This window comes from Malaclemys terrapin, chromosome 8 (assembly GCF_027887155.1).
Source record: "Malaclemys terrapin pileata isolate rMalTer1 chromosome 8, rMalTer1.hap1, whole genome shotgun sequence".
NCBI lineage: Eukaryota > Metazoa > Chordata > Testudines > Emydidae > Malaclemys > Malaclemys terrapin.
In genome coordinates this window covers 16,086,575-16,114,431 of record NC_071512.1, presented here as the reverse complement: position 1 = coordinate 16,114,431, position 27,857 = coordinate 16,086,575, and the positions used below count along the sequence as shown (strand labels likewise).

At 45.3% G+C, this 27,857-nt stretch overlaps 1 protein-coding gene across 2 annotated transcripts in view; it reads right to left on the bottom strand.

Annotated features, from left to right (window-relative positions):
- ARHGAP26 (Rho GTPase activating protein 26) overlaps positions 1–27,857 on the bottom strand; it is a 317,491-nt gene that overhangs the window by 223,014 nt on the left and 66,620 nt on the right. For both annotated transcript variants that reach the window (XM_054038402.1, XM_054038403.1), the window contains exons 2-4: positions 6,742–6,837; positions 4,987–5,048; positions 3,484–3,555 (exon numbers count right to left, since the gene is read on the bottom strand). In XM_054038402.1, coding sequence (XP_053894377.1) covers positions 3,484–3,555; positions 4,987–5,048; positions 6,742–6,837 — 230 coding nt within the window. The remainder of the gene's footprint in view (positions 1–3,483; positions 3,556–4,986; positions 5,049–6,741; positions 6,838–27,857) is intronic.

Sequence of the window (27,857 nt, the reverse complement as noted above, 5' to 3'; positions counted from 1 at the left end):
AGTGCAGGTCATTGGTTACACACCTGCCAAGAATGCTAGCACACTCCTAGCGCCCAACACCCGGCCCACCAGAGTGACACCTTAACCCGGCCTGTGTCCCTCAGCACGACGATCTACCAATTAGATTCTGTGAACTGGAAGCTTCAAATGGCCACTTCAACATAACCTTTACCCACCTCCTTCCACCTTCCTCCCGCTTCTCCCCCCATCTCCACAATATGTTTGGGAATGAACCTGAGCCTTTGCATCAAAGAGGTGCATTCGAAGGGCTTTCCGTGGCATACTTATCCCCTCCACTAGACCCTGGCTTACAAAAGCCTGAAAGCACTAAGCAGAGAAGACAGATGTATTCTAAGTTTTAAAATACTGACTTCTGAAGACCATGTTAAACTGACTGCGAGCTGAGGACCTTGCCCACAGAAGGCATGCTGCACTTGGTGCCAAACTGGACAAAAAAAAAACCCAAAGTGGGAGGAAGGAACCTTCACAAACCCAAGTGCTCCTGCTTTTAATTAGCTGCATAGACAAGGCACTTTACTCAAGCAAATCACTTGTTTTACATAACTGCAGTGACCCCTCTGTGGGTGTGCCAGTCACGCTTGGTGACAGAACCCTGGACAGTAGCCAGGCCACATGATCAGTCCAAAAGTGTCCACCATCACACATGAACCCCCATTCCTCCACTTCAGAGAAGCTGACCCAAATGACAGGCTGCCTGCATCCACATGTGAACCCCAGGGTGAGCAAAAGAGCAGCATTTTGAAGGGGTAAAGGTCATCAAGAGTTCATGATCTCCTGTTTGCTCACTTGAGACCTGCCAAGATGCTTTGTCCAGGATGGCAGCCAAGGACAGGACAGTGTCTGGCAAGCTCAAGCCACAAAAGAAATGGCAATAGAAGATGAAAGCAAAAACGTGCTTTTTGCCAAAGTTATTCTTCAACAGCTGCGCTACTAGAAAGGTCTCTTGACAGAGAGGCTGGGGCATGGATGCAGATTCCTGAGAGCACCTGAGTGCACAGAGGACAGTGTCTCATAGGACAATACAAACGGCCAAGAAAACAAAGCCGCATGACCCTCAGTTTCCTTTATCATCGGATTCTGCTAAGCAGCACTTTGGTTTGATTCTGGGCATCTTTACAAGCTTACTACGATCCTGGCATACCTGTTATTTCTGTCCAAGTATCCTTCCGCCACCTCGGGCCTGCTCACCTCAGAAATTAAAGCTTTCAAAGTCTCTTAATTTGGGCTTCTGAACATTCTCTAAGGGTTCATTTACATCCTCCACTACCTTCACCATGGTGATGTGGGACTTTCAAACAGCCTCAGAAACACACATTCTTCATAGCCCTTCTGAGGGCATCTGGATGGCAGAATTCACTCTCCAGCTCCCTCCACACCAGCATTACTGATGGGAAAGGTTTCCCAGCCAGCAAAACCGCAAATATGCCAAAGCCAGTGCAGAAAGTCACAAACTGCAAATTCCTTTACTGTCCCCAGGAAGCAAAGTACAAAGTCAGTCAATAGCAGGAGCCAAATTCATCTCTGAGGTAAGTGGGTGCAAAGGGATTTTTCTCTTCTGGTTTTAGTGGGATCTGCAATTTTGAAAAAGTCTGCTACACTCAAACCTTAGAAGTGACACAAATGCACCTGGAAATACAGCAGGTTATTGCACACAAACAGTGCATTCACTATGTGGGTCAGGAATTCCAATGGGAACAGTAATAGAGAAAGCACTGTAATCAAAGCTCTCTCCGACGAGCACTGTAAAATAACAGTGCTACTACCACTGCAGATGCCTCCTCATGGATGTTATTGACATCTACCAGCCAAAGCCATTTTGTTGCCATACCCACCAGCTGACACCACCATCTCACACACATGGATCAATTCCCCTCTGGAGAAGGAAAAAAGCCTCATACTAATCTGAAACAGATTAAGAAAAATTGGCATCAAATTCGAGAGCCCTTTCTAAATATTCTGGTAATGTAATGTTTTTAAATCTGTTCGGTGCCATGGGGCTACTCCAATCGCTGCTCTAAAAAAAGACTAATTGCAAATAATGTTCCGGCTGGAACCAAGTCCAGCAACCCCAGTTGTTCTTGACATCAGCACCAGAATTCACACCTACCATACAGGAGGCAGCAGAATCTCCTCCCTCAGCACTGTAAGTGTTTCCTAAGGCCCTGGCCACCTCCCCAGGTACTGAGAGGATCCCAGAGGAAACTTCTGAAGTTATAGAGGGTTTACAATTCTGGTTAAATGCCAACACACACACTTTGGCTGAATAGCCTAGCTCTTTATCTTTCCCTCTTTGGGACAAATACTCCACTTGCTACCCCCAACATAACACAGCAATGCATATAAACTGCCAGCCCAACACAATACAATGAACCATATCCTTCAAAGGTCTAGGGAGATTAACAAGGTCCGGAATTGCACAGGTACTTTGCCTTCTTGCACCCACAGCTGACACCCTGCTACGGCACTGCACAACCTTCTCCATAGTATCTGATACCTGCTAACAACAGCCCATTTCTGAAGGATCTTTTTCAGCTATAGACTTCTCCCTAAAGCAGCATAGGAATTGTCATACTAGCCCAAGCCACTGTGCCTTTCACAACAGGACTCGAATCTAGCTGAGGTCCCTACATGCTACTGAATACAGGTAATGAAGCTCATATACATTAGCTTGTTTCCTGCAGGCAGAAACAGGTTGTTATAGTAACAGGAGAGCAGCAGACGGAAGACGAAGCTGCAAGTTTAATTTCAGTGAAAAGACAGGAAAGAGGCAAAAACCATGGCTTGTGCTTCAGTAGCAGCCATGAGAGATACTGGTTCAGTTGTCATCTATTTGAGATTTGCCCTATTTAGCAAAGCTCTTCTAAATTAAAACTGAATATATTCTGATTACACAGTAGGGACAGGGGAATAGACCTGGACAAAACTGAACCCATTCCACTTATACATATGGGATGTGGCGAATCGATCTGGAGAAAAAAACAATCAGTTGAGAACTTCATCTAAGTAATGCAAACTTTGCTTGAGGTTTGAATAAAAAAAAAAAAAAAAAGTTTGCTTAACTTTGTGTGCACTTGGTCCTCGTCCTATCCCACCTGCTTTCAGACAGGGTCAGACGTACCAAAGGACCGTAATCAGGGCTAGAAGTTCGAACGGCCCCACTGCCACCGCAGAGATGTTCAGATAAGGATTTAAACAGAAGGTGTGAAGCTTTTGGAAGCTCTTCCCTCCCATGGGTGACCTCCTCGTGTCCATAGATGGTACAGGTCTGCATGTACAAACCCCCTGGCTCCCTCAAACCGAGCTGCTCATCATTGTGCACATTTCAATCAAGTTTCATTTCGGGGGTGGGGGGGAACTAGGGAAAGGGTTCACTACATTTTTATCCTTTTCAGGCCTTTCTAGTTCCGAGCACGTGCCGAGATGGCAATCAATTCACAGCGCATGGAAGCACAGCTGACCTACCTTAGCAGCACCAATTTGCTCCTTGCGGAATTTCTCCAGAGGAGTGATCAGGACCTCACCAGCATTCTCAATCTGATGAGATAAAGGCACAGATTATCATCATCTCTCCAGCACTGTCTACTCACACACGCTTGGTTATTAACTGCTTTGTATCTGTCCAATTTAAGGTTAAGATCATCAGGGCAGCGATCTTCCCTTCCTATGCGTTTATACAAGGCGGAATTCACATTTCAATGCAAAAGTGGTTTAAACCTGTCCAACATCTAAAAAACAAAACAAAATGAAGAACCACTGTGTCATTGATCAGAGGATCTCAAAACACTTTGCAAACATTAATTCCCCTGTGAGAAACAGGGTCATTACCCCGCTTCACAAATGGATAAACTGAGGCACATAGAAGGGGAGGTAATTTGCCTGTCATATGGAGCAAAGTCATTGCATAGTCAAGTATATGGTCAGTAGCAAAGCCGGAGTCCACAAATCCCAAAACCCTAATTCATCCACTGAGCAACACTTGTGACCTCAAATTCTTTCAGAGAAAGCTGCCCGCCCACACTCCCAGCCAATCCACATCTCCCGTTGTCTAGGAATCCAGGAGCGAACTGGATGCTCCCCATTGTGCCAGTACATAGCAGGGTACATCTTGCAAGCACCAGTGTTACCCAGTTTAAACACACCAAATGTGAAAATGAAAGTAGTTAATGTTCTTTACAGCATAAAGCCAGCCAGGTGGAAAATCTGCAGATACAAGAGAGGACCCAATTTCCTTCCCAAAATAGAAAACCCACAGGTTATCGCACTGCTGGGAGGAAGGAAGCGCATTGTAGCTTAGCCTAAAGCAGCTTCTGCACTTGACAGCAGCAGAGACACCGCACTCAGAGTGAAAGGGAAAATGTACCAACAGCCTGAAAAGAATAATTTGGCCTGTGTTCTGTCAATGTGGGGCCTGTTAGATTGAGTCACAGCTCATTGTGACTTGCTGCCCCCCGGCATGCTGCCAAGACACAGTCCCTAAGAATAAATATTCCCATTCTTTCAGGCATAAAACCCAGTAATCCTGGCTAGTTAGTTACACAGTGGCCCATGGCCAAAACAGGCAAGAGGGACTTACAGAACTGCTTTGCACTCCACCCCTATAGAAGTCGTGCAGCCAGCCCCTTCTCCCTCTGGTACATAGGTCAGGAGAAGTTACCACTGCATCCGTAATAGAACCTAATACCCATTTGAAAGTTGCCAAGACCTGGTGAAGGGACTCTGGTCAGCCCGTTTCATGCCACGAGCCCACATCTCAAAATCAGTTCAATGCACTCACCAGTTTCTATTCACCACAGACCTCAGGCCGAGATACCTAAAGCCCCTTTTTACCTTCCAGCCTACGTGAGCAGACGATAGGCCTCTCCCAACACCATAGTGACCCTGAACTTCCTCGCCAACCCTCCCCTTTATCAAAGGATCATACAGAAAAAGGTTTAACTCAGAAGCCACAAGCCTCAAAGTCCATACCATGCGCATTCGCTCATCTTCGAGATTCCGGAGAACAGTGGCAAATTCTTGAAGGGATTTTGCTGAAAGAGACACACCAGTAGGTTCAGTATATAAAATGGGCTGTAAAGTCTCTAACATTAAAGAAGTTTGGGCTACACATTTCCAGCAGATAGTTACTCTTAACACGAAATACCGGGAAGTCGGGCTAGATTATGCTGTTGCATCCTTACTTTATTAGCAGGTTGGCTGTTCATTGAGATCTGCTAATAAGAGCAAAGAATTGGCTTTTGAATTTTGTTGGAATATATTCACGAGTAGCTGCATGCCGGTCTCTTCTGAACAAGTGCATGGAACTCCCTTGTGGCCCAGTTACACTGTTAGTGGGATATGAAGTAGAACTTTGCAGCCTTGCATGTACAAGTCTGCTCCAGGCTCGAATTCATTGCACTTTGTTGCAAATTTCTTTATTTTATGTCACCTGGAAAACCAATCAATTCAGATTTGTTTCTGTCCTTACATTTTAGTGAAGTAGAGACAGAAAGAAGACATTCTGAACCTTGGACTTTTCCAGTGGCGCTGATAGCAAAGCTGGTGTACCTGTGCAGAACCATGGTTGGGAGGAACAATATATACCAGACTGGCTTTTCCGTAGTATATCTTCCCAAAAACAACCCACAGGCCCTTAAATTAAGCTGCTAGACACGTAGAGCCATGGTCTGGCAAGTTTATTGTGCAGTCCTGCAGCCCCAGACCCTTGGGAGATGGACTGGATGACTCAATAGCTCTTTTTCATCTCGATTATTGACAGTTAACTATAAAAAAATAAAACTGATTTGTAAGATGTGCAGCCACAAAACTATACTCCAAGCCCCACAGACAAAGAGATGTTGCATGGGTCTTGAAAGTGAACTACCCAACGGGCAATTCTTTATCATCTGCTGGGTCTGTCTCACAGGGGATCTAGGGCATCTCACCTAGGATGTGAGGTATGACCAGTACGTTTGGTCATCTCATCTGAAAACCCTCTCACTGCCTAAGTGAGACTGGGGTTTGGCTAGAAAGAAAATAAAAAAATCATTGACTCAAGTTCAATTGAAATAGGACACTCTTACTAAAGGTGAGGCTTAAACCCAATTTAGTTATATAGGCTCCTGTTTGTGTGTAAAAAGCCCAAGGGATCAACCTTGATAGGAGAGGGCTAATGTTGGCTGGCTGGGGGAAAAACAACTAGAGGAGGAGCTGTTCCTTTGCACTAAAGTAAAAGGCCATGTTTTACCACCAGGATCACAACCTGGGGAGTCCAATTGGATCCTCATCTCCTTCTGTTTGTCCAGATAGCAGTGGCCAGGAGTGCTTTTTTCACCACTGCTTAGCAAGAAGGTTGCCGCCTTCTCTTCCGGATCGGGAACTTGCTATATTTAGCCATGCCTTTGTCCCACCAGATTCACAGATGCACTGCTTTAAAATGGAAAGGGGCTAGTGGCAGGGTATTGCCAATGAGAAGCCCTGGACTCTGGAACTCTCTTTCCCTTGGCTTGACAGAGCCAACTTCAGGGCAAACTGCAAGACTCCAGTTTCCCTGGGCTTCACAGAAGGGCTGGATTAAAAGGAAGATATTGTTTCTGCAGGTTGGGAAGGAGTTTAGTGGAGCTTCTGGGTCCATCGATACTTCACATGTATTTCTATCACATGTCTATGCACCTCGCGCTCAGATCAGCTTGATCCAGAAATATCAAGAGAGACCCTGTTAACAAATGTAGCCTTCCCACTTACCTATGCATATTTCATCATCTGTTTCTGCATCTCCTATACATCGGAATTTAAACTCATTTAGAGAATCTGCAAACTTCCGCTTTGCTGAAGACAGATCTGTTGAGAAGGGGGGGAGAGAGAGAAGGGGAAAAAATGAAAAATCGGAGGTATTAAAAAGTATGCAATAGTCAGCCATGTCACCTCAGCCCTGGATCCTGTCAGATCTTCCCCAGGCTCAACCTGCTTGCCTCGAGAGTACTTGATTGAGGTGCACACACCCTGCCATCCAAGAGAAACTCCAGGGGTGAAATCATAGGAGACGTGAGTTTAAATATCCGGACCTGTTATCCTCAAGGATCCCACAGAACTCTGCAGAAGAGTACAAATGGTAGCCCAGCTGTCCCAGCTGAAGTCTAAATGGGTAAATGAATTACATTCTGCCATTAACTATTGCACAGTGTTGCCGCACACTCTTAATCAGCTGCCAAATTCACCCCAGGCGACAACAGCATTTCAGTGGTGGGTGATGCGATTCCACTAGATAGCTTGCTAAGCCTCCACATGACTTGTGGTTCTTTTGGCTGAAAGGAGCTGTCTAAGAAGTTAATAATACACCTGTTTATTACTTTACAATTCACAGCTTCTGTTCCAGATCCAAACCTCATTAAGTTACCACATGCAAGGTGGTATTTTGCCACATGCAAGGTGGTATTTTCCAAAGCCCATAAGTGTCTTAGGAGCACAATGCCAATTGGCTCTGGGTATGAACTGTGCTCCTGAGTCACGCAGAGGCTTTGGATATCCCACCAGTCACTGCATCTAACTATAAGCCGATTCCCTTTATTTCCTCACTCCTATTCCCCAATAGCTCCACCCAGTTCCACAGAATTCAGTGATGTTTCTTCCTCTCTCTCTCTCTCTCTCTCTCTCTCTCTCTCAACAAAAAGACTTTTCTCAACACCACTTTTAAAAAACTCTCTCCTTTGAAACATTTAAGGCCGACAATACAGCAGCAAAAGAGGAGATCAAACCTTTCCAGCCAGGGAGTATAAATAGGAAGGAATAAGCAAAGAAGACTCTCCCCATACTTCAAGAGAGAATTATCTTCAGTTTTTGGGTGAGGTGTTAGTCAGTCTTTATGTTATCTGAACGGACCATCCCCACTCTTAGCATCACCAGGGGAAAGCCATTGCTTGAACACCAAGGCCCTTATCCCGCAAACGTTTCAATGCGAGTGAAGTTACACCTTGCAGTGTGTGCAGGCTCAGGCCGCCTGAAGAGGGAAAAGAATTCTGTCACACGGAATACGCAAGACGATCATCCTAGGAAAGTGAGCACGTAATCCAGGCTCGGGAAAGAATCCAGCACAGAAAGAAAGGTCAGTGAGCCAGCAAAACCTGCCAGTTATGACATGAATGGAAGGAAGGACAATCACTGCTTTGTGACGGTCTTTTTACCTTCAGAAGGCAACAGAATGTCACTGTTCAGTTCCATTCCAGGAAATGCATATTTGTGACTCACAGAGATCTCAGAAGGAACCATTTGGGCTTCTTTTGAGGGGGAGGAGCAAAGCGCAAAGGGACTTTTGGAAGCTGTTCTGGTCATCAGGACAATTACCCACAAGCACACGGCTCAGCTGCCAGGAAGGGACATGGGAACAAAACGTTTACATTTTTTAAAAGGATACTCCCAAGACAAGTGTCTTTTGCATAAAAGTCTCTTTACTTGCTACTAAAAATCACCCAGCTCTTTACTGTCTCATCCTTTATGTAGTTGCTTTGCTTTTCGCACTGCCACTTAGACAGCAAAACTACAACGGCTCATGCTTTTGGACCTAAGTTACTTGGTCGCATCCCCTCCAGACCAAAAGAATGCACCTCAGAAATCAGTGCCTACATCCTCCTGATTTCAAATAGGTTTATCCGCTGAAGGATACTCAATGTCAAGCACAAAGCAGCTTTTTCCCCTCATCACATACAGTTTCCATTAGATAATGTTTTCACCCCTCAGCTCTACACACACCCTTCATCCCTTTATGTGCTGCTGCCACGCCCTTCTCAGGCTCCACTTACTGGTCAGACTGGTTTCCCAGCCCCCTAAGCACTGTGTCAGCAAAAAGTCCCGGCATCCCATTACTTTTCTCTCTCCCCAATCCCCCTAATTTACTTGGGACAGTGTCAATGGAGAAATCCAGCCTGCCCCTCGGAATTCCAGGGTGACTGCAGGAGGCTTTGGGGGATGCCAGTACAGTAGTTTGTTTGTATTTTACAAGGCAGGCTTTTTGCTTTGTTGGGGGTGGGTGGTATTTTAAAAGGGGACTTTGGGGGAGGGCAGAGTGAAGGTGGTTTGTTCTTTTACTCTCTCAGAGTTTTGCTGCTGGACAATACAAAGCCCTCAGAAGAGCAGAGGGGCAGAGCATTCAGGGAGCACAAGGACGCAGCTGCAGCATTACATACCATGGGCTGTATGGCCTCAAATCTTTCTTCAGGAATTGGGAAGCGTAGCGTGCTGGAGTGAGGCCTCTCCAACTGACACACTGCCAGGTGAGCATGGTCATCAACCCACAAGTCCCTACCTAAGTCATCTGAAATGCTGCTAATATTAAAGGCCAATGTAGCAAACGGGTCAGGGGTGGGGTGTGCAGGTGCGTGCACATGTTATTTTTCCAGAAAATCATTATTAAAAACCCCAATACTTGGAATGCTGAATTCTGGTTATGCTGAAGCCGGCTGTATTGGTTTATCGGGGGTGGGGATGGTCATACAAACCCCCAGCCCACAAAGCATTTTGACTGATTTGCAAAAAAAAAATAAATCTTCTAATATACAAGAGAGGGAAAAAAACTCTTGTTCGCTTCCCCACCACCCAGGGCTGGTGGGCTTGTGAGGGTTCAGAGTTTAACTTGATCACTCAGGGGCTATGCCAACCTTCTGTTTGAATAGCTAATAATAAAGAAACTGACGTTAATTACACAAGGAGCCACTTCCTGTTTCCAAGTTCAGTGCTGACCTCCGGGGCTGCTGGTTTCGTTTGCAGCATATTTTGCTGTACTCGTCCCTTTAAGCACACCATAGGCTTAATGACATCCTGACTATATTATGCGCTGCAGATCCCCAGTCAAAACAGATTTACTACAACATCATTCACTCCCGCGGCTTTCTGGGCAGGATCCAAACGCCACATTCTGCCAGGGAGAGGAGGAGGGGAGAGAAGCTGGTAAAAGAGCTGGCAATGAGCCAAGCACATACGGAGTCCAGCTCACACATTTCAGCCCATTTCAACCCAGCAGCGTAAAACGTGACTGAGAATAAACCCAGGTCAATCAGATTTACAGTTCAGCAGCATTCATTGGTATGGTGACCTACCTACCTAAATAAATAAGTCAAGTGTTTTGTACAAGAAACTGGGAGTCAGGACAACTGGGCACTTTTCCTAGCTCTGTGGTAGCCATACAGGATCCATCGTGGTGATGGGCAAACTGTACCACCTCTCCAAAAGCCCCCAATCTGAGGACATCACAAGAATCCATTTCATCTCCATGGAACTGTGTGTGGTGAGAACACCCAGACTCCATGGCCAGCCATACACTGAGGGCACCTGCGTTCTCTCTCTTTTCACAGTCGCACCTAATGACGTCACAACGATGTCATGGGGTCTAGAGGAAACCAGCACCTGGATGAAGAACAGCTGATTCAAAACTAAACCTAGGCAATGTTGAAGTTATGCTGCTCGGATGGAGGAAAGCATTTAAGAATTAGCATGGATATCATCATCCCCTTCTCACTAAAGGCATCTAAGGATCATTTTGGTAAATGAGGGACAGTCTCAGGGTCCGGCTAGGGTTGCTCACCTGCCTGCCCACCCCCTCCCTTTCCCCACCTGGGGCTGGCCCCAGCTGCTTGCCCCCCACTTCCCTCGCCTCCCTGGCCCCAGTCGTTCGCCCGAGCCCTGCCATCCCCCCGCTCAAGGCTGTCACTGGTCGCTCGAACCATGCCGGCCCCTCCACTCCACACCGTTCCTCTGCACAGCACCCCACTTCTTTGATAAAAGGGAGCATTTGTCCCGTTTACTCTTGCCAAATGATCCAGCTGACAAGAGCAAATGGGACACATGCCCACTTTTGCCAAAAAAAGTCAGGACAACCGGAACGGGGCTTAAAAAAAGGACTGTCCCGGCCAAAATGGGCCATATGGTCACCCTAGGTCTGGCTCAGCTCCATACCCTATGGGTACATCTACACTACAGCGGGGAGTCGATTTAAGATACGCAAATTCAGCTACGTGAATAGCGTAGCTGAATTCGACATATTGCAGCCGACTTACCCCGTTGTGAGGACGGCGGCAAAATCGACTTCTGCCGCTTTTTGTCGGCGGCGCTTACTACCACCTCTGCTGGTGGAGTTAGAGCGCCGATTCGGGGATCGATTGTCGCGTCCCAATGGGACGCGATAAATCGATCCCCGAGAGGTCGATTTCTACCCGCCGATTCAGGCGGGTAGTATAGACCAGACCTAAGACACTTGGAACATTGCTATGTAAAAGTAATTTACCAGGAAAACGCTTCAGCACTATAGAAAACCCCAAAATAGATTAGATAGCTGGGGAAGTGGGACATAAAATTTAAAAGGGACTTGCCCAAGGTCTTCCAGCATGTCTGCAGCACAGCCAACATTAGAGTTCAGGCGTTTTTGTGACTCAAAGCTCAGGATCATACCTGACTGTACTTCTGAATTCTGATGGGGTCGATACATTCACAGGTTACGTAGCAGCTGCACATGCTTGCCGTTCGTAACCAAACAATTTCTGAAGGCCCAACTAGCTATAGGAACTATTTTAGGTGCAGATGTGGACCATTAGAGTGAGGCTGGCTGAAGATCTGCACTCGGCTGCTCGTTTAAAACATTCTTTGTGGTATAAGCTAAGCAGAAGTGCTTCAGAGCAAAGTAACAGCCTTCAAAGACCACGCCTGTCTTTTGCTACACTTCAACAGTCTCCCACAGTGCATTATAAATAGACAGAGGACAGCAGAGAGATAATTTCCAGCACACAGAGATAAATGAAAATTGCTCACAGCTACTTGCTAAGCCACACGATCAAATCACAAGGAATAAACCAGGCAGCTAAATTAGAGACAACTTGAATGTACCAAGGGGGCTGTGCAGATGGGGCTAGAAAGGGAGGATACCATACCTTGCCACTCTTACTTCTGTGCTGTTGCCTTCAGAGCTGGGCAGCTGGAGAGTGGTGGCTGCTGGCTGGGAGCCCAGCTCTGAAGGCAGAGCCGATGCCAGCAGCAGTGCAAAAGCAAGCATGGCATAGTATGGTATTGCCACCCTTACTTCTGCACTACTGCCTGCAGAGCTGAGCCCTCAGTCAGCAGCCGCCACTCTCCAGCCACCCAGCTCTGAAGGCAACAGCACAGAAGCCAGAGTGGCATGGTATGGTATTGCCATCGTTATTTCTGTGCTGCTGCTGGCGGGATGCTGCCTTCAGAGTTGGGTGCCCAGCCAACAGCCGCTGCTCTCCAGCCGCCCAGCTCTGAAGGCAGCGCTGAAGTAAGGGTGGCAATACTGCGACCTCCCCCCCGAAAAAATAACCTTGCAACCCCCCTGTAACTCTCTTTTGGGCAGGACCCTTACTTGGAGAAACTGGTCTTCCCTGTGAAATATGTTTAGTGTAGGCTAAAAGCACACAAAAGACCAGATTTCACAGTCCATGATGCATTTTTCATGGCCGTGAATTTGGTAAGGCCCTACTCATAGAATTTTACTTTGAGTTTTGCAGATGAACAAACTCAAAATCCCAGGGACACTCAGATGAAATTGTTGTGGTTTGCCTTGTAGGGGGGGAGAAGGGGGTAAAATCATGCATGGCCGCATAATTCCACATAAGTTTGACTCACACGCAACGTTTGCAAGCCTTAGAGAACCTGGATAGATCTTAATTTTTAACTAAACCTGAAATTAGGCAAACATTACAAGCAGAGCTGGAAAAGCTTTCGCACTAGATCGATCGTCTATGAACTGCATACTAACTCAAGTTCTCAGCCACCACTAGGTGGTGTCCTGTGACATGACAGATAAAGCATGAAAGGAATGTATTTGACAACTGCTCAAACAGATTTTACAAAGACAGGAGAACACCAGTGGATTCACAACGGAGGAATTTGTATGTTTCTTTTTACATGGGTTTGATAGAAAAGATATCAATAAAAAAAATTAGGAAAGAGAATAATGATACAGTCTGTTCAGGCACATTCAAGAATCCAGTTTTGTCAATTTCCAGCAACCCTCATGAATAAATGTACCATTAGTGCATACTGCAAATTCTCAGCATTTAACCCCCTTGTACTGCAGCCCCAAAATTCTGATGCATAACCAGAATAATTAAGTTTGTTTTGGAAGCAAAGATTCAAATACAGCCACATTGTTATATAGCACTTAAATAATATTTCAATGGCCCAAGCATTTATATTTCTAACTGCCTGTCTAATGCAATTTAAAACAGGCAAATCAAATCAAGAATGAGGTAAAACTGCCAGTATTGTCTCCTGCCACAAAATCCATTTGCTTAGTTTTGGTCAGTGTCTCGTACGCTGGTAGAAGGGTGAAAAACAAAACCAAAAGAGAATGAATAGTCAGACATGCTCCCTCTCCCACCACCATTTCTGCTCCCTCTGTACTTCACCGTGCATTGTTACAATAACGGAACTAGGAAAGGGAAAGGTTGGGGGAAAAGATCGGATGGTGGATAACTGGTTTTAACATAGGCTAATGCCAAGCAAAAAGGCCTGTGGATAGGATCTGAAGTGAAGGAGAGAAGAAGGATTTCCAGAGAGACGGGGAAACAGGTGAAAATGTGACCAACTTCCAAGTGGGAAGGGCAAAACTAAAAAAGAGAACAGATCATAGAGGGAGACAGGAAGGGCAGAGCAGGTGAATATGGCCTCCGAGGACCTTCAGAAGCATTTGAGTAGCAGGAGTAAGAAATGAGAGATTTGATATCCGACCTCTTCAGTAACTACAGGGAGACTGGATATTTTGAAACCCTTGGTAAAATCTTGGACATAAGAATTGCCATACCAGAGGAGAGTAAGGATTCACCTAGTCCAGTGTCTCTGAGCTCCCAATATCAAATGCTGCAAATGAAGGAGGGGGAGGGGGAAAAAACACCACAGGGAAAGTTTCTTCCTAATCAGTCTTAGCAGTTGATGATTGGCTTGTGCCTTATAAGTGTAATCCTAATTAGTATAATTGTGGGAGTTATTTTTCATCTAACCCTCTTTAATATCATGTTAAGTTTTTGTCCTCAGTGATATCTTGTGGCAAGGAGTTCCACTGATCAAATTATGAATTGTGTAATTAAAAAAAAACCCTCTTAATTATCTCTTACATGTGTTGCTTTTTCATTTCATCATGCTCGCCTCATTCTGGTATTCTAAGAGAGGGTCAGGAAGAGCTCCTAACTTCCCTTCTCCGTACTACCCGTTGCTTTACATAATTCCATTACATCCCCTCTCAGTACTATCCTCCCCAAACTGTAAAGTCTTCACCTAAGATGCACCCAAACACATCCTGTTCTTTTGCACTGTAATTTCACAGTGGTGCTAGGATAATCATTCCAGGAAAGTTAACTTGACAGAAAGCAGGCTCAAGTACTACACATGGCAGGTCTGACCATGTAACTATGGCAACTAGTAATCCAAATAAAATGCCCTTTTAAAAATGATGTATTGGCTCATTATTACAATATACGGTTACAGGCTGAAAATTTATGGTGACAACTACAGTAGCACTTTCCTTTTGGAGAATGTCAACCTTCCTGGAAGGAGGTTTACAAATAAAAAGTCCTGCCAAAATATATGAAAAAGAATCCAGGAAGCCAGGAGAGAAGCTAGATGAGACGTGCCGACATTAACGTATTTAAAAGGATCATACAGTCAGAGACACCTGGGCAAGTCAGCATTAGACTGTATATGTCTTAAGAGCGTAATGCTATAAAGCTGTTCTTTCCACATTACTTTCTACCCTTATTCTTCATTTTCACTGTCATTAAAGGGAGATGGGGTGGGGGAGGGAAGAGTCTATGCCCAGCAGGATTTATGCACAAAGAAAGGCTGGCTACAGAGTACAGTTTTATATAAATGAGATTATAAATATTATAATATGGACTGCTCATCAGAGTTTTGAAGGGGACTGTCCCATTCAAACATGAGCAAAGATTCAACTTCCAGATCACAAATGTGACCAGAGAGAACATCCAGATTCTGCCCAACTCTAAAAAGGAGTTACGCTGCTCCTTTAAATGAAAAACTGAATCCAGTAGATGTTGACAGGTGCCAGCTCGGGCCAGTGCTCTGCCTCTCATGCCGATCAAGAGGCACCTCAGCCCGGGAGCTCGTGGAATCAAGAAGCATTGCCAAAGCAGATTTCAGATGAGGAATGGGGTTGGGAGGTGACATTCCAATCTGGCATTTGCTGTGTTGTTACTGTGACTGAGTCCAACAGAGAAAGGCCCCTCTCCATCTGAAAGCTCCCTTGGGACAGCTTCTTAGCCAAACAGTTTTTGTCTACTATAATCTTGGGTGAACCCCAGAAGGTGCATTCCCACCAGTGGAGTTCTAGGTCATAGTTTTGTGGCATCTCCTTGCTTGTTCGTTGTTTGGGGAGCAATTTCCCCCTCTATCAGCAAGAGCCTCAAAGCATTTCTCTATGAGAGCTGGGCAGTGCATCACTCCTGCATAATACCCAGGAGCAGGAGACTCAGAAAGACCCTGTAACAGAAGGAGGGCTTCAGATTTCAGCAAGCAACAGGTAACAATGCTCGAGACAATCATGGTAGTACAACTAGGCACAGTGCCGCATTAATTCCCAGCGTTGGGAAGAGGGAGGGCTGCCGATACAAACCCACAGACTCTGATCTCTCGTCACGCCACTCTACCTTTGACTCTTTGATGCCCGCCCCAGTCTCTGTGCACGCGCGCACACACACACACACACACACACACACACGCAGCCTGCTCATCTGGATGTCCCCTTTCATACTCTATCCCAAGCTCATCTCTCTTTCTTCTTTCATGGTGCCCCCTGGCCTGAAACTCTCTTCCTGACTCCATCAATCATGCCTCCTCCTCAGTCCCTGCTCAAAACCCATTTCAGGGTTGCTTATGAATTATAGTTCTACCCACATCAAGTCACTGAACAGTATCTAAAGAAACCTCCCATCAAGGCACCAGCACAACCAAGAAGCCATGCAATCTCCTTGTCCTCACCTCTGTCTCACCTATTTTTACACCCCTTCCACGGTCGCCTCCTGTTCTAATCTTAATTGTAAGATCTTCAGGGCAGAGAATCTGTCTCTTCTCCAATGTGCCGTGCACAGCTATGGAGCTATGTAATTATAATAAAGACATTTTGCCTGCATACTGTTAGAATAAGCTTGGGAGAGTGGTGTTTACCCAGTACAGGAGTCCCATGGCACAACATTAGAAATACCCATGTGTATTATGTAAGGTTTCATCTGGATTTACAGTGGCATATCAGCGCCTTGATTGCCTTAAGACATGGCATTACAAACCAACAATGAATTTGACCCTATGGTTATGGTGAGAGTAGCCCCTATATGGCCATAGGGTTGTGTGAAAAGCTCCCATATTCACTGAAACCAAGGAGTGGCACCTGAGGGGTTAAACTGACATGCCATCTGACGAAGTTGTCTAATCCCTGCTCATTTTCAGTGAATTTCTCTGTGCCACAGAGTAGGAAAAAATATCTGAGATTCCCTCTAGAGACCGCTCTAAACTGAGACTGTTAAAACACTAAAATAAATAAAGCTAAGGAGCAAAGAGACCATTTGCAGAGCCAATGGATTTATTGTTACAGCAGCAACTTCTCCCAACCTCAAGGTGTTTTACAACAGACGAGGGGAAACAACAAGCACGAATCTGTCAGAAAGGAGCTGGGTGCCAGATCTGGGGGAAGGATTTCATCAGCAAGTCATGAGCTGGCAGGCACATCACTGCCTTTGGATGCCTCAGCGATGTCGCCTCTTCAGAAATTCTTAACTCAGATTGCAATGAGATCTAGACCCTGCTCTCTTGTTGGCTCAAAACTATCTGCACATTTCTTGCCCTCACTTGGGATGCAAATTATTTACATTGGAGGGGGCTGGTTCTAGATAATGGTATTTGTCCTAAGCTGCCCCTAGTATATGTTAAGCTTTCTGCTCTTACTATTTATTTATTAATAGGAGCCCCTGTCATGTACCAGAACCCCATCATGCTTGGCACAGTACAAACAGAAAAAATCGATCCCAGCCCCAAAGAGTTATATGGTGCTTTCATCATGAACAGTGGTTACATCGGTGCCCTGAGGGTTCTAATGCAGTAGTTTTTCTTGGGTCCTTCTGGTCAGGTCTTGTTTTGCCCCAGTTCGGCTGAATGGAAATACCGAAACCCATCACAGCATTGTGCTACTCTGAGAGTCACTGCCTCTGACCTTTTCAGTTCTTTAATTCCGTTAGCAGCCAGGACTGTAAAGCTGTCATTTTACAGAAACACTCAGAGATAAACACAAAGCCAGCAACTAGACACAAAAGATGCCTCACACCCCAGCTTTCTTCCAGCAATAACTGAGAGAGAAAAACATATCAAGTGAGGTGCTACAGCTGCAACTAAGCACATTGAAACCTTAGCGCAGCAAAAACAACAAGGAGTCTGGTGGCACCTTAAAGACTAACAGATTTATTTGGGCATAAGCTTTCGTGAGTAAAAACGGATCCGAAGAAGTGAGGTTTTTACTCACGAAAGCTTATGCCCAAATAAATCTGTTAGTCTTTAAGGTGCCACCAGACTCCTTGTTGTTTTTGTAGATACAGACTAACACGGCTACCCCCTGATACTTGACACTTAGCGCAGCAGTAGACTCTCAAAGCCTTGTAAAATTTCATTTGAGTTCTAATGACTTCAGCTGAACCTGATTCTTTCTCCCTTCATTCTGCCCCAGAAGGGAAGTAACTTAAAAAAAAAAAATCCTCTCCATTTTGTTTCCCTGTCATCTCAATATTCTTATCCTCTTTTTATTCTATAAGGCATGTGCATCTTGGAAGGGCTGGAGATATACCTATCTCCTAGAACCAGAAGGGACCCTGAAAGGTCACTGAGTCCAGTCCCCTGCCTTCACTAACAGGACCAAGTACTGATTTTGCCCCAGATCCTTAAGTGGCCCCCTCAAGGACTGAACTCACAACCCTGGGTTTAGCAGGCCAATGCTTAAACCACTGAGCTATCCCTGGAGTAATGGAGGGAACACGACAGGCTGTACTTTTAAAAAATATATATATAATGGTTTCTCTTGTCTGCACTACCTGGGAGAGGGTACAGAGCTGATACCCAGGATGTATCACGCCCTTTGATTCACAATGTCCAGAATGTATCCAGTGACAGTTCTGGCTTTGGTCTATTCTCTTTGCTCACAAGGGGTAAAGAAGTCTCACACATACAACAGGTACAACATTTGTGAACAGTGGTAAAACATACAAAGATCATGTGTTGCAGCATGTGGCTCTGATGGTAGCACAAAGAGCATTAAAATGCTGTTATGAGCAGGATGCAAACCTGTAGAAACATAGAGCAAATGCTAACGCACTCCTCTTAAAAAGTTTCTCTTTAACTCGTGCATGAAAGTTTTTCAGGTACAGTATTTCCCATGTAGATCAAATAACCCCTCCCCCTTTCTCCAGCAATATATAGACATAGGAGAGGAAATTCAGCCTTAACTTTGCAGCTCTGGCTTTTCAGTTTGTCCCAGTCATAGCGTTGTTTACAGAAAGTTAGTGTGCATTTAGGGTTAGAACTAGATTCCTGGCTTCCCTTCCTATCCCTGCACCTTACTCGTTGTAAGCCTTAGGTAAGCCACTTAACCGTGTGCTAGAGTTCGTCCATCAGTACGATGGTGATTGTGATGTTGCACTCTATATGATTTTATGAATATATGCTAATGTAACTGGAATATGCTTCATGCAAAAGGTCTCTTGTAAGGTATCATTACAAAGCTTATAATCTACTGAGTGTGATCATCCAATTTGTATAAATGTACCACTCTTGTATCTGAAACTAGAAATATGAAATATAACTCTGAGGGCCTATTGTAATTATGCAAAGTGTGGGCCATTAATGGTGGTTTGGAATCTTGATGACTCCCATTAGCCAGGACAATTGACTGCAGATGGCTCTGTTTTATCTGTAAGTCTTCCTGTATCCCTGTGTGCTGGCAAGTGGATAATGAAGTCTTACAGTGACATGTGATCATGTCACCTGAACTGGAATCCATCTTTAACCTGGTGCTTTTCCATTGGGGCGGGGGGACCCAGAGGGACAAAGGATTCCCACCTTATGCAAAAGATATATAAATGTGTGGAACAGAACAAGGAGGGAGACATCATGAGGAATCCCCTAGCTACCACCTGAGCTGGAACAAGGGCTGTACCAGGGTAAAGGATTGTGCCCAGACTAGGAAGGCATCCAGTCTGTGAAATAAACATATTGAAACATCTTCAGGGTGAGATATTATCTGTACTCAATTGTATTACTGTATTAGGCTTAGATTTGTGTGTTTTATTTTATTTTGCTTGGTAACTCACTTTGTTCTGTCTGTTACTACTTAGAACCACTTAAATCCTACTTTCTGTATTTAATAAAATCACTTTTTATGTATTAATTAACCCAGAGTATGTATTAATACCTGAGGGGGGGGGGGGGCAAACAGCTGTGCATACCTCTCTATCAGTGTTATAGAGGGTGAACAATTCATGAGTTTACCCTGTATAAGTTTTATACAGGGTAAAACGGATTTATTTGGGTTTAGACCCCATTGGGAGTTGAGCATCTGAGTGTTAAAGACAAGAACACTTCTGTAAGCTGCTTTCAGTTAAATCTGCAGCTTTGGGGAAAGTAATTCAGATCCTGGGTCTGTGCTGTAGCAGACGGGAGTGTCTGGCTCAGCAAGACAGGGTGCTGGGGTCCCGAGCTGGCAGGGAAAGCAGGGGCAGAAGTAGTCTTGGCATATCAGGTGGCAGCTCCCAAAGGGGTTCTGTGATTCAGCCCGTCACAGTGATACCATTACATACCTTCCAAAGACAGCAAGAGGCTCAACTAGTGTGTAGGCAGCACTTTGTGGAAAGGATGAATTTCACCTCTTCTGTTTGCAAATTGTCCGCAAACAGATGACAATCTGCTTGAATGTATGGCCTGGAATTCCTGCACATAACACCTGATCTGTAGCGTGCATGTGAACGCTCCATTATGGCCTATTCCAGATTAAAAATTCTACATGGTTTGATTGCGTACAGGTCACTTGGTAGGCCTGATCCCCAGTTGTGGGAACTGAACACCTCCAGTCAGGTTTCCAACACAAACGTTTGAATACGAATCTGAAATTCACGGTCCATGAATGCAAAGCTGATAGCTAATCACTGTTTTCATGAACATTCCTTCCAGGAAATTCACTGGCTTGAATGTTCCAGAACATGAACACAACAGGGGCATGAATGCAATTGAAACAAATTAGTTTAGAGAGAGTCACATATCTGCAGAAGCCCATCCCCACCATATGTGCCCAGAATCTCACTTGGCTATCAGCAGGAGGAGTGGGCAAGTTGCAAGGCTCCACACATTGTGAACAGCAGCTAATTAGAAACCCTCACATGAAACAGTGAGAGAACAGACTTCCCTTTGTGTCTAACCAACATCCCAACCAGTTTAGTTATTGTTTGTGCCCCTAAATAAACTCATCACAGGGTTGAACTCACCCACTTCTAAGGTTGCCACCCAGCTGGTTTTTACCCAGACAGTCCAGTTTTTGGCTTCCGTGTCCAGGTGCCATGTAGGGTTGCCAGGTGCCTGGTTTTTGACTGGAAAGTCCAGTGCAAAAGAGGACCTGGCAACCCTAAATGGCACCCGAACTAAAAGTCCAGTTACCACGGTGCGGGGAGAGGTGCTGGATCATTAACCCGCACCAACCCCTGCTCAGCTGGGGCCACTTCCTACCTGCAGGTAGGCTCCTTGAGATGATGCAGCAAGCAAAGTGCGGAGGTGAGGAGAGGAGCGAGTGATGGGGCAGGGCCTTAGGGAAGAGGCAGAGCAGGGGGAGCCTTAGGGCAGTGGTCTCCAAAGTGGGGTGCGTGCACCCCAGGGGGTGCGCCAGAGGATCCTTGGGGGTACGTGGCAGGAGGAGCAGGAGTCCAAGCGGCTGCTTTTTTTTTTTTCCGCTTTGGCAAAAATGGTAGAGCTGGCGCGGCAGGGGGTGCGTACTCAAAAAATTTTTACTGATGGGGTGCACGATCAAAAAAGTTTGGAGACCACTTGTGACGAACTGGGCCTGCTCTCACTGTGGTCTGTGAATGCTGACAGGGGAGTGTGGCTAGGATGGTCTGCATTGGAGGATGGGAGACAGCCTGAGGGCGCATACCTGAGTGTGTAACATGAGAACCCAGGAAGGGGTTGAAGGCCAGGTGACTCCTTAGCCCGGGAAACTGAACAAAGGCTGTGGGAGGGGTCGCTGAAGGGAGAGTGTGGGAAGCAGGCTGGAGAGATGGCTGGGAGGCAGAGATGGCTCTGACCTCCCAAGGGGGGCTGGGCTGGGATGCCCGGGGACCCCAAGATGGACCTAACTGAGGGGGTCCCTGTTGTCTGTGCCTGCAAGACCTGTCTTGGACTGTATTCCTGTCATCCAAATAAACCTTCTGCTTTACTGGCTGGCTGAGAGTCGCAGTGAATCGTAGGAAGCCGGGGGTGCAGGGCCCTGAGTTCCCCAATACTCCGTGACACCACTGCCTTAGGGGTCCGCTTACCAGCAATTAGGAAGGTATCAACCCTATCTACTCCTCAGGGAGTGGTCCATTACTGTGCTTGCATTTTAAAAGTTCTCCTTTTCCCTCTGCAATAAGGAGCGCAAAACCAGGAACCAAGACATAAATTACATTGTCTCCATTCAATAAGCTTACAGGAGGTTTATAAACAGCTACTTGTTGTCCCAAGGAGACAAACCTCAACCACATGTTCCTGTTCCTGAAGGCCACGTATGTGAATGCAGCTTACATTAGAGAAGTCTTCTTGCACGCAACTTTACAAGTGAATTACAAAACATGTCATCAAGGTAATCATTAACTCCCAGTGCTAAAGGGACCCATAATGTCTGTGTCTAGGTCCAAGCAGATATGCTGGCTGACAACCTGAAAGGGAAACTGTAAAATCTAGCCACGCAATAACCTACAGGTCATGCCGGTCCCTAGATATCATACGCAGATTGTTTTAAAGTATTAAATCAGGCTGCCATGTCCGACATGCCAGGATACAGGCTGCATCAGCATTGCAAACAGCACACACCTAAATATTTCCATAAGGCCCTTTCCAAAACTTGTTAAAGCCAACGCTCCCTCCACCCCCGCCCCACTGCCACCAACAACAAAGCAATCTGGAATGACCTAAAGGGCCATGAAGAGATCATCCATAAGGAAGGTGTTCATAACCCTCCTCCATTTGTGCACCATACCTCCAGAGATGGCTCTGATAAAATAAATGAAAAGCCCCACTTTTTAACCAGGGACATCATTGCTCTCTCTGGCCTGGCCACGTTCTAGAAGGAACCACAGCAAAAGTCCATACCAGGCAGCTATCCCTCTTTAGAACCCAATTTAGAGATGGGAAAGAGACCTAATTAAGTCCTTCTGCCCATCCCTGAGATATGTATGGAAGAATCCTGCACGATCCCAGTGCTTTGTAGATACCATCAATTTAGCCTTGAATAGAGACTGGGAATGGCTGAGCCATTACACACATTGAATCTATTTCCCCATGTTAAGTATCCTCACACCTTTTTGTCAAACTGTCTGAAATTGGCCATCTTGATTATCACTAGAAAAGTTTTTTTTCCTGCTAATGGCTCATCTTAATCAATTAGCCTCTTAGAGTTGGTAGGGCAACTCCCACCTTTTCTTGTTCTCTGTATGTGTATATGTTCCATTCTATGCATCCAATGAAGTGGGCTGTAGCCCACGAAATCTTATGCTCAAATAAATTTGTTAGTCTCTAAGGTGCCACAAGACTCCTTTTTGTCTAATCCAGTTTCAGATGACTCAATCAATGGAACTTCCACCACTTCTCTTGGGAGATTATCTCATAGCCTAACATTTCACTGCCAAGCTTTTCCTGATTATTGGCTTTCAGTTCTTTCCTAACTTCATCCCTTTGCTCCTAGTTATAACCCATCTCCGATCACCCTCTCCCCTTCAAATATTGGGAGCATCTGCAGGCACTACCGTGGTGATGGACCATAGAGGTGTGGTTCAAATAAGCTCTTTCCTGGAGAACCATTGACAGCTGGAGCGTATGGCGCGGGGGGGTCTAATGAAAAGCTGGCAGTTTGAGCAGATTTACAGCATGAAGTTTTTAAGCCAAGTTGCAAACTAAAGACTCTGCATTCTAATGAATGAGCAATAAGAGATCATCCCCTACCAGCTAAGTGCTTTTCCACTTGTCCTTCTTCCAAGACAGTTATACAGATGGTTTATAACCACAGGGCACAAGGCTAACAGCTATAGCAAACAGCCGTACAGCATCAAAATTAGGCATGAGAAGGTGTGACACATGGCCAGAAAGGGTAAAAGCAGGATAAATGACCCAAATTCAACCTTTCGGGACATATTGGTACATAATGTTTGTGATTTTGTGTGTTTTCATATATATTGTTAGAGGCTGACAATGTAATCAGATAGTTCCTGTCTATGCTGTATTCTGCTAATTCAGAGATCAAAAGGAGATCTTAACATTTAAATGAATTGTAAATATAGTGATATCACTGTATTGATCTCTCTTTGAAATGTATAGCAAATCACCTGCAAATGGTGGAAAACAGGCAATTAATTGCCTTATGTTCATCCATGTAGCTAATTACCGGTGATGCTTAGGAAATAGGTCTATTTCAAAGTCTCTATGATTGCCTATTGTTCCCCTAAGGACTCTGTGCTGTCAAGAGAAGTCCTGAACCTGTATAAAGATCTCTTGGGTCCTGATCCTTTTCATCTCAGATCTACTTGATGCTTTATACACGGGAAGCTTGAGTCGAAAGACTGGAATCTCCAGTTCCATCTGGATCAGCCTGGATATTAACATTGAACTGAATCTAAGAACTCTTTGCAACTCCAAAGCTCACCATCTCTACTATGAAACTGATCTCAGAACTGTACTCATGTCTGTATGTGTACTGATCTTGTCTTTTAATAAATTTTAGTTTAGTTAATAAGAATTGGCTGTATGCGTGTATTTGGGTAAGATGAAATATTCATTAACCTGGGAGGTAATGTGTCCGATCCTTTGGAATTGGCAGAACTTTCTTATATGATAAGATTTTCAGTAATCTTCATCATATTTGACTTGGGTGTCTGGGTGGAAGCCCACGGCTGGGTTGCTAGAAGGGAACTGTGTTTTGGCTTCTGTGCAACCAGTAAGATATTGTAGAAGCTATTTTGTGCTGGCTTGGTAAATCTAAGTATTGGAACATCCACCAGCTTTGGGGATTGTCTGCCCCATTCTTTGCAGTTTGCCCTAATTGAGTAACCTCAGTGTGGCCCCCTGGTCACAGAAGAGAAGATCTGTATATGCTCTAGCAGTAATGCTAATACTAATTATAATCAGTTAGTAACAAGGAAGTGAAACGGCCCAGGGATACTTTGCCTGTTGAAGCTTCACAAAAAGGGCTGAGGGACACTAGCAGAAGTGCTGTTCTCACGAAAGGCTGAAGGCATGTACAGCCCCAATGCTTCACTGCAAGGAAAGAATTGGTGCTGTATAATCCAAGTATCCCATGCTGCTTTTTCTCCCCTTTCCAATCTAATTAGGAACACTTTAATGCCAGGCAGTATGGAGACATTTGGAGAGAGACAAATTTTTCCCACCATGCTGGAAACAGGGTTTGAAAACCTGCCTTAGCTTACAAACTTTGGTGGTTCCCTTCTTCTGCCCTAGCCAGTCAGATCACAAACACACCATGCAAGCTGAAACTGTAGAAAGAAACTTCAGGATCGAACGACAAGTGTGGCTGCGGGTCAGGAATTGCGGCACACTGGCAGCACTGTGGAGGGCAGAAGCCTTTTCTGCACCGGCTCTAGTAAGGATCTCGGAGTGCCAAATCCAAACACCATTTTGCATTTAAAGCAGAACTAAAATGGGTTTCCCCACTTTAATACTTGAATCTAGTTTCTAAGTTTGGAATAAGCAATCACCATTGGTTGACAACTGAATTTTTCATTTATTTTTAATATTCATTGTTGACAGCTCTCATAACTATATCACAAGTCTCGCAATAAATAACTTGTTTTCTTAAACCTCCAACTTCTGGAGTCACGCCATCGTGAGAATCTCTCAGCTTTCATTTAAGAAAAAAAAAAAGGGACGTTTCTTGCCTTTACAGTTGTGGAGAAGTCTTGAAAAGGTGATCTGAGTGCACCTTACAGACTCAGCAACTAAAAGGCACATAAAAATAATGCTGAGTTGTTTATTTTTTAACTCATAATTTAGGGAGATGGATTCATGTTTTCAAACATTGGGTTGGCAATAGTGAACCTCTGCAATGTGAAAGTGCCTCTTTCCTGGAATTTTGCTCTGACACATTCAATAGTGGGGGTGTGGGGATGTGGAAGAAGTGGGAGTGATGGCAGGATTCCTCTAACTGAACTAACTTAGTCCTCACACACTCCAAACAGGCACTCCAATTCAGACAGTGGTCACTTTTGAACATTTAAAAATTAAATACAAAGAGAGCTATTCCCCTTAATCATCAAAGCTGTCTTGCTCTCTGACATGAAAAGCTAATGGCTTGGATCCATCCTCTACTTCCCTTTTACAATACTAGAGGAGTAGCTGCTTCCACAATAGCGTTCCAAGCTCCTTGCTTGACAACTAGGGCAGCAATTTCTCTCCCCCTCTCCCACCTTGTCCTGCACCCGGCAGGTAATAAAGGGACATGTGTAACACTGCAGCCCATATTCTTCATAGTGATATTATGATAAGATTATGACATAGTTATGATGCATTTTATGCACGATAAGTCATGTGAGGTGTCATTGGAAAAGTTATGATTTGCTGAATATGGTTGTCCTATTTGTATGCATGTATCATTTTTGTACCTGAAGTTATGAATATTGACTATATACACATCTGTATTTCAAACGTAGTTACACCTGGGTAACACCCACTAGACAAGATGCTTTCAGTCTAGATAATGGGTGGGGAACAGACTACTAAGTGCAATGGGCCATTAGGAAAAAACAATAGGCCTTAGGAGAAGCTTATCTCCCACCTGGTGAGGCTTCCTGTGAACACTCCAAACAGCCTGTGAGTGATGACTGCTATGACTCTACAAGGATATGTGATGAGACCACGTGTCTGTAGACTCCATCTTGGGATGTCAGTGTTTTTCCACAGACCAGTCTGGGAACCAAGCTTTGGGAACAAAGGGTTCCCGCCCTATTCAAAAGCTATATAAGGCAGGCAGTGACATCATCTGGTGTTCTTCTCTCCCTACACAAGAAGATTCCTGGAAACACCTGAAGAACAAAGACTGAACTGGGGGAAGTGCTGGACCCAGGCTAAAGAGATTTAAAGCCTGTGAAACGAAACACCTGAGGATTCCAAGCTGTAAAGCAAGTGCAACTTGCCCCTTAAGAATCTGCAGCCTGCTTGTATCAGCTTTTAGGGTGAAAATCTGATATTCATAGCCAATCTATTTAGTATATTAAGCTTAGTTTGCATTTTTTGTTTATTTGCTGTGTAATCTGCTTTGATCTGCTTGCCATCACTTATAATCACTTAAAATCTATCTTTTGTAGTTAATAAACTTGTTTTTGCTTAATCTACACCAGTGTGTGGAAATCATAACTCTGGGGCAAAAAGCTGTTGCATATTCCTCTCCACATTGAGGGAGGAGGCAAATTTTATGAACTTACGCTGTACAGTTCCCTGTGCAGCACAAGACGGTATAATTTTGGGTTTATACTCCGGGGGGGGGGGGGGGGGGGGTACGTGCCCGAGGAGCCGGGAGTAGCTTTCCCATGCAGGGGCTGGTCAGAGAGCCTGCTTGTAACTACATCGGGGTGTGTCCCTACCTGTGTGAATGCCGGTGAAAGTGCAGGCTGGAGGGCTTTGTAGCTTGTCACAGCAGTACAGTGTGAGAGGGAGCCCAGGCTGGTGGGTCAGAGGGCTTGGTTGTACCCCAGTTCCAGGTGGCACCCTGGGGGGAACCCATCACAACATGGAAGTAACCACAGGAGGGGCAGAGTTGAAAGCCCAAGCTGTCCAACCAAGAGCTTGAACCCTGTTTGCAGATGCAGCCTCTTATTCAGGGCTGCCCCGGGGGAAGGGAGGGGAACGGGCACAAGTGGGGCAATTTGCCCCAGGCTCAGGGCCCCGCAGGGGGCCCATGAGCCCTGGCCAAGAATCCCTTCCCTGGCCACTCACCCGGCGGCGGTCCGGGTCTTTGGTGGCGGGCCCTTCAGTCGCTCCAGGTCTTTGGCGACACTTCGGCCTTTTTTTATGTCTTCTCCCCCGCTTTGCCCCAAGCCCCCTGAATCCTGCTCTTATTCTGCTCAATCGCCTATAAAGTATTTGAAAGGGTTAATTTTAAGAGGTTCCTAGTAAACACAAGTCATTGTCTTTCTCCCATCAAGCAGAACGATCATGGTTTAGACAGGATTCACAGCAGGTGCCTGCCTTCTACTCCCAGTTCTGCCACAAATTACCTGGCTTAAGTTTACATTAGATTTTCTCCTTAACATTTCTAATCTTGGCTCATCTCGATGGGTGGTAGCAGCAATGAGACCCCTAACACAGGCCAGGCTCCAGCACCTGCTGGCATTTTAGTCACTGTGCTTCTTAAGCCTGCTCCAAAAACCTGTGAAAAAATCCCACACCTCTGGGCAACGCAGTTATACCGACCTAACCCCCCGTTAGAGCTATGTTGACAGGAGGGCTTCTCCCATCAACACAGCTACCGTGTTTTAGGGAGGCAGATTAACTACATCAACAGGAGAAGTTCACCTGTCGGCATGGGAGCATCTTCACTGAAGTGGTACTGCTGCAGCATTTTA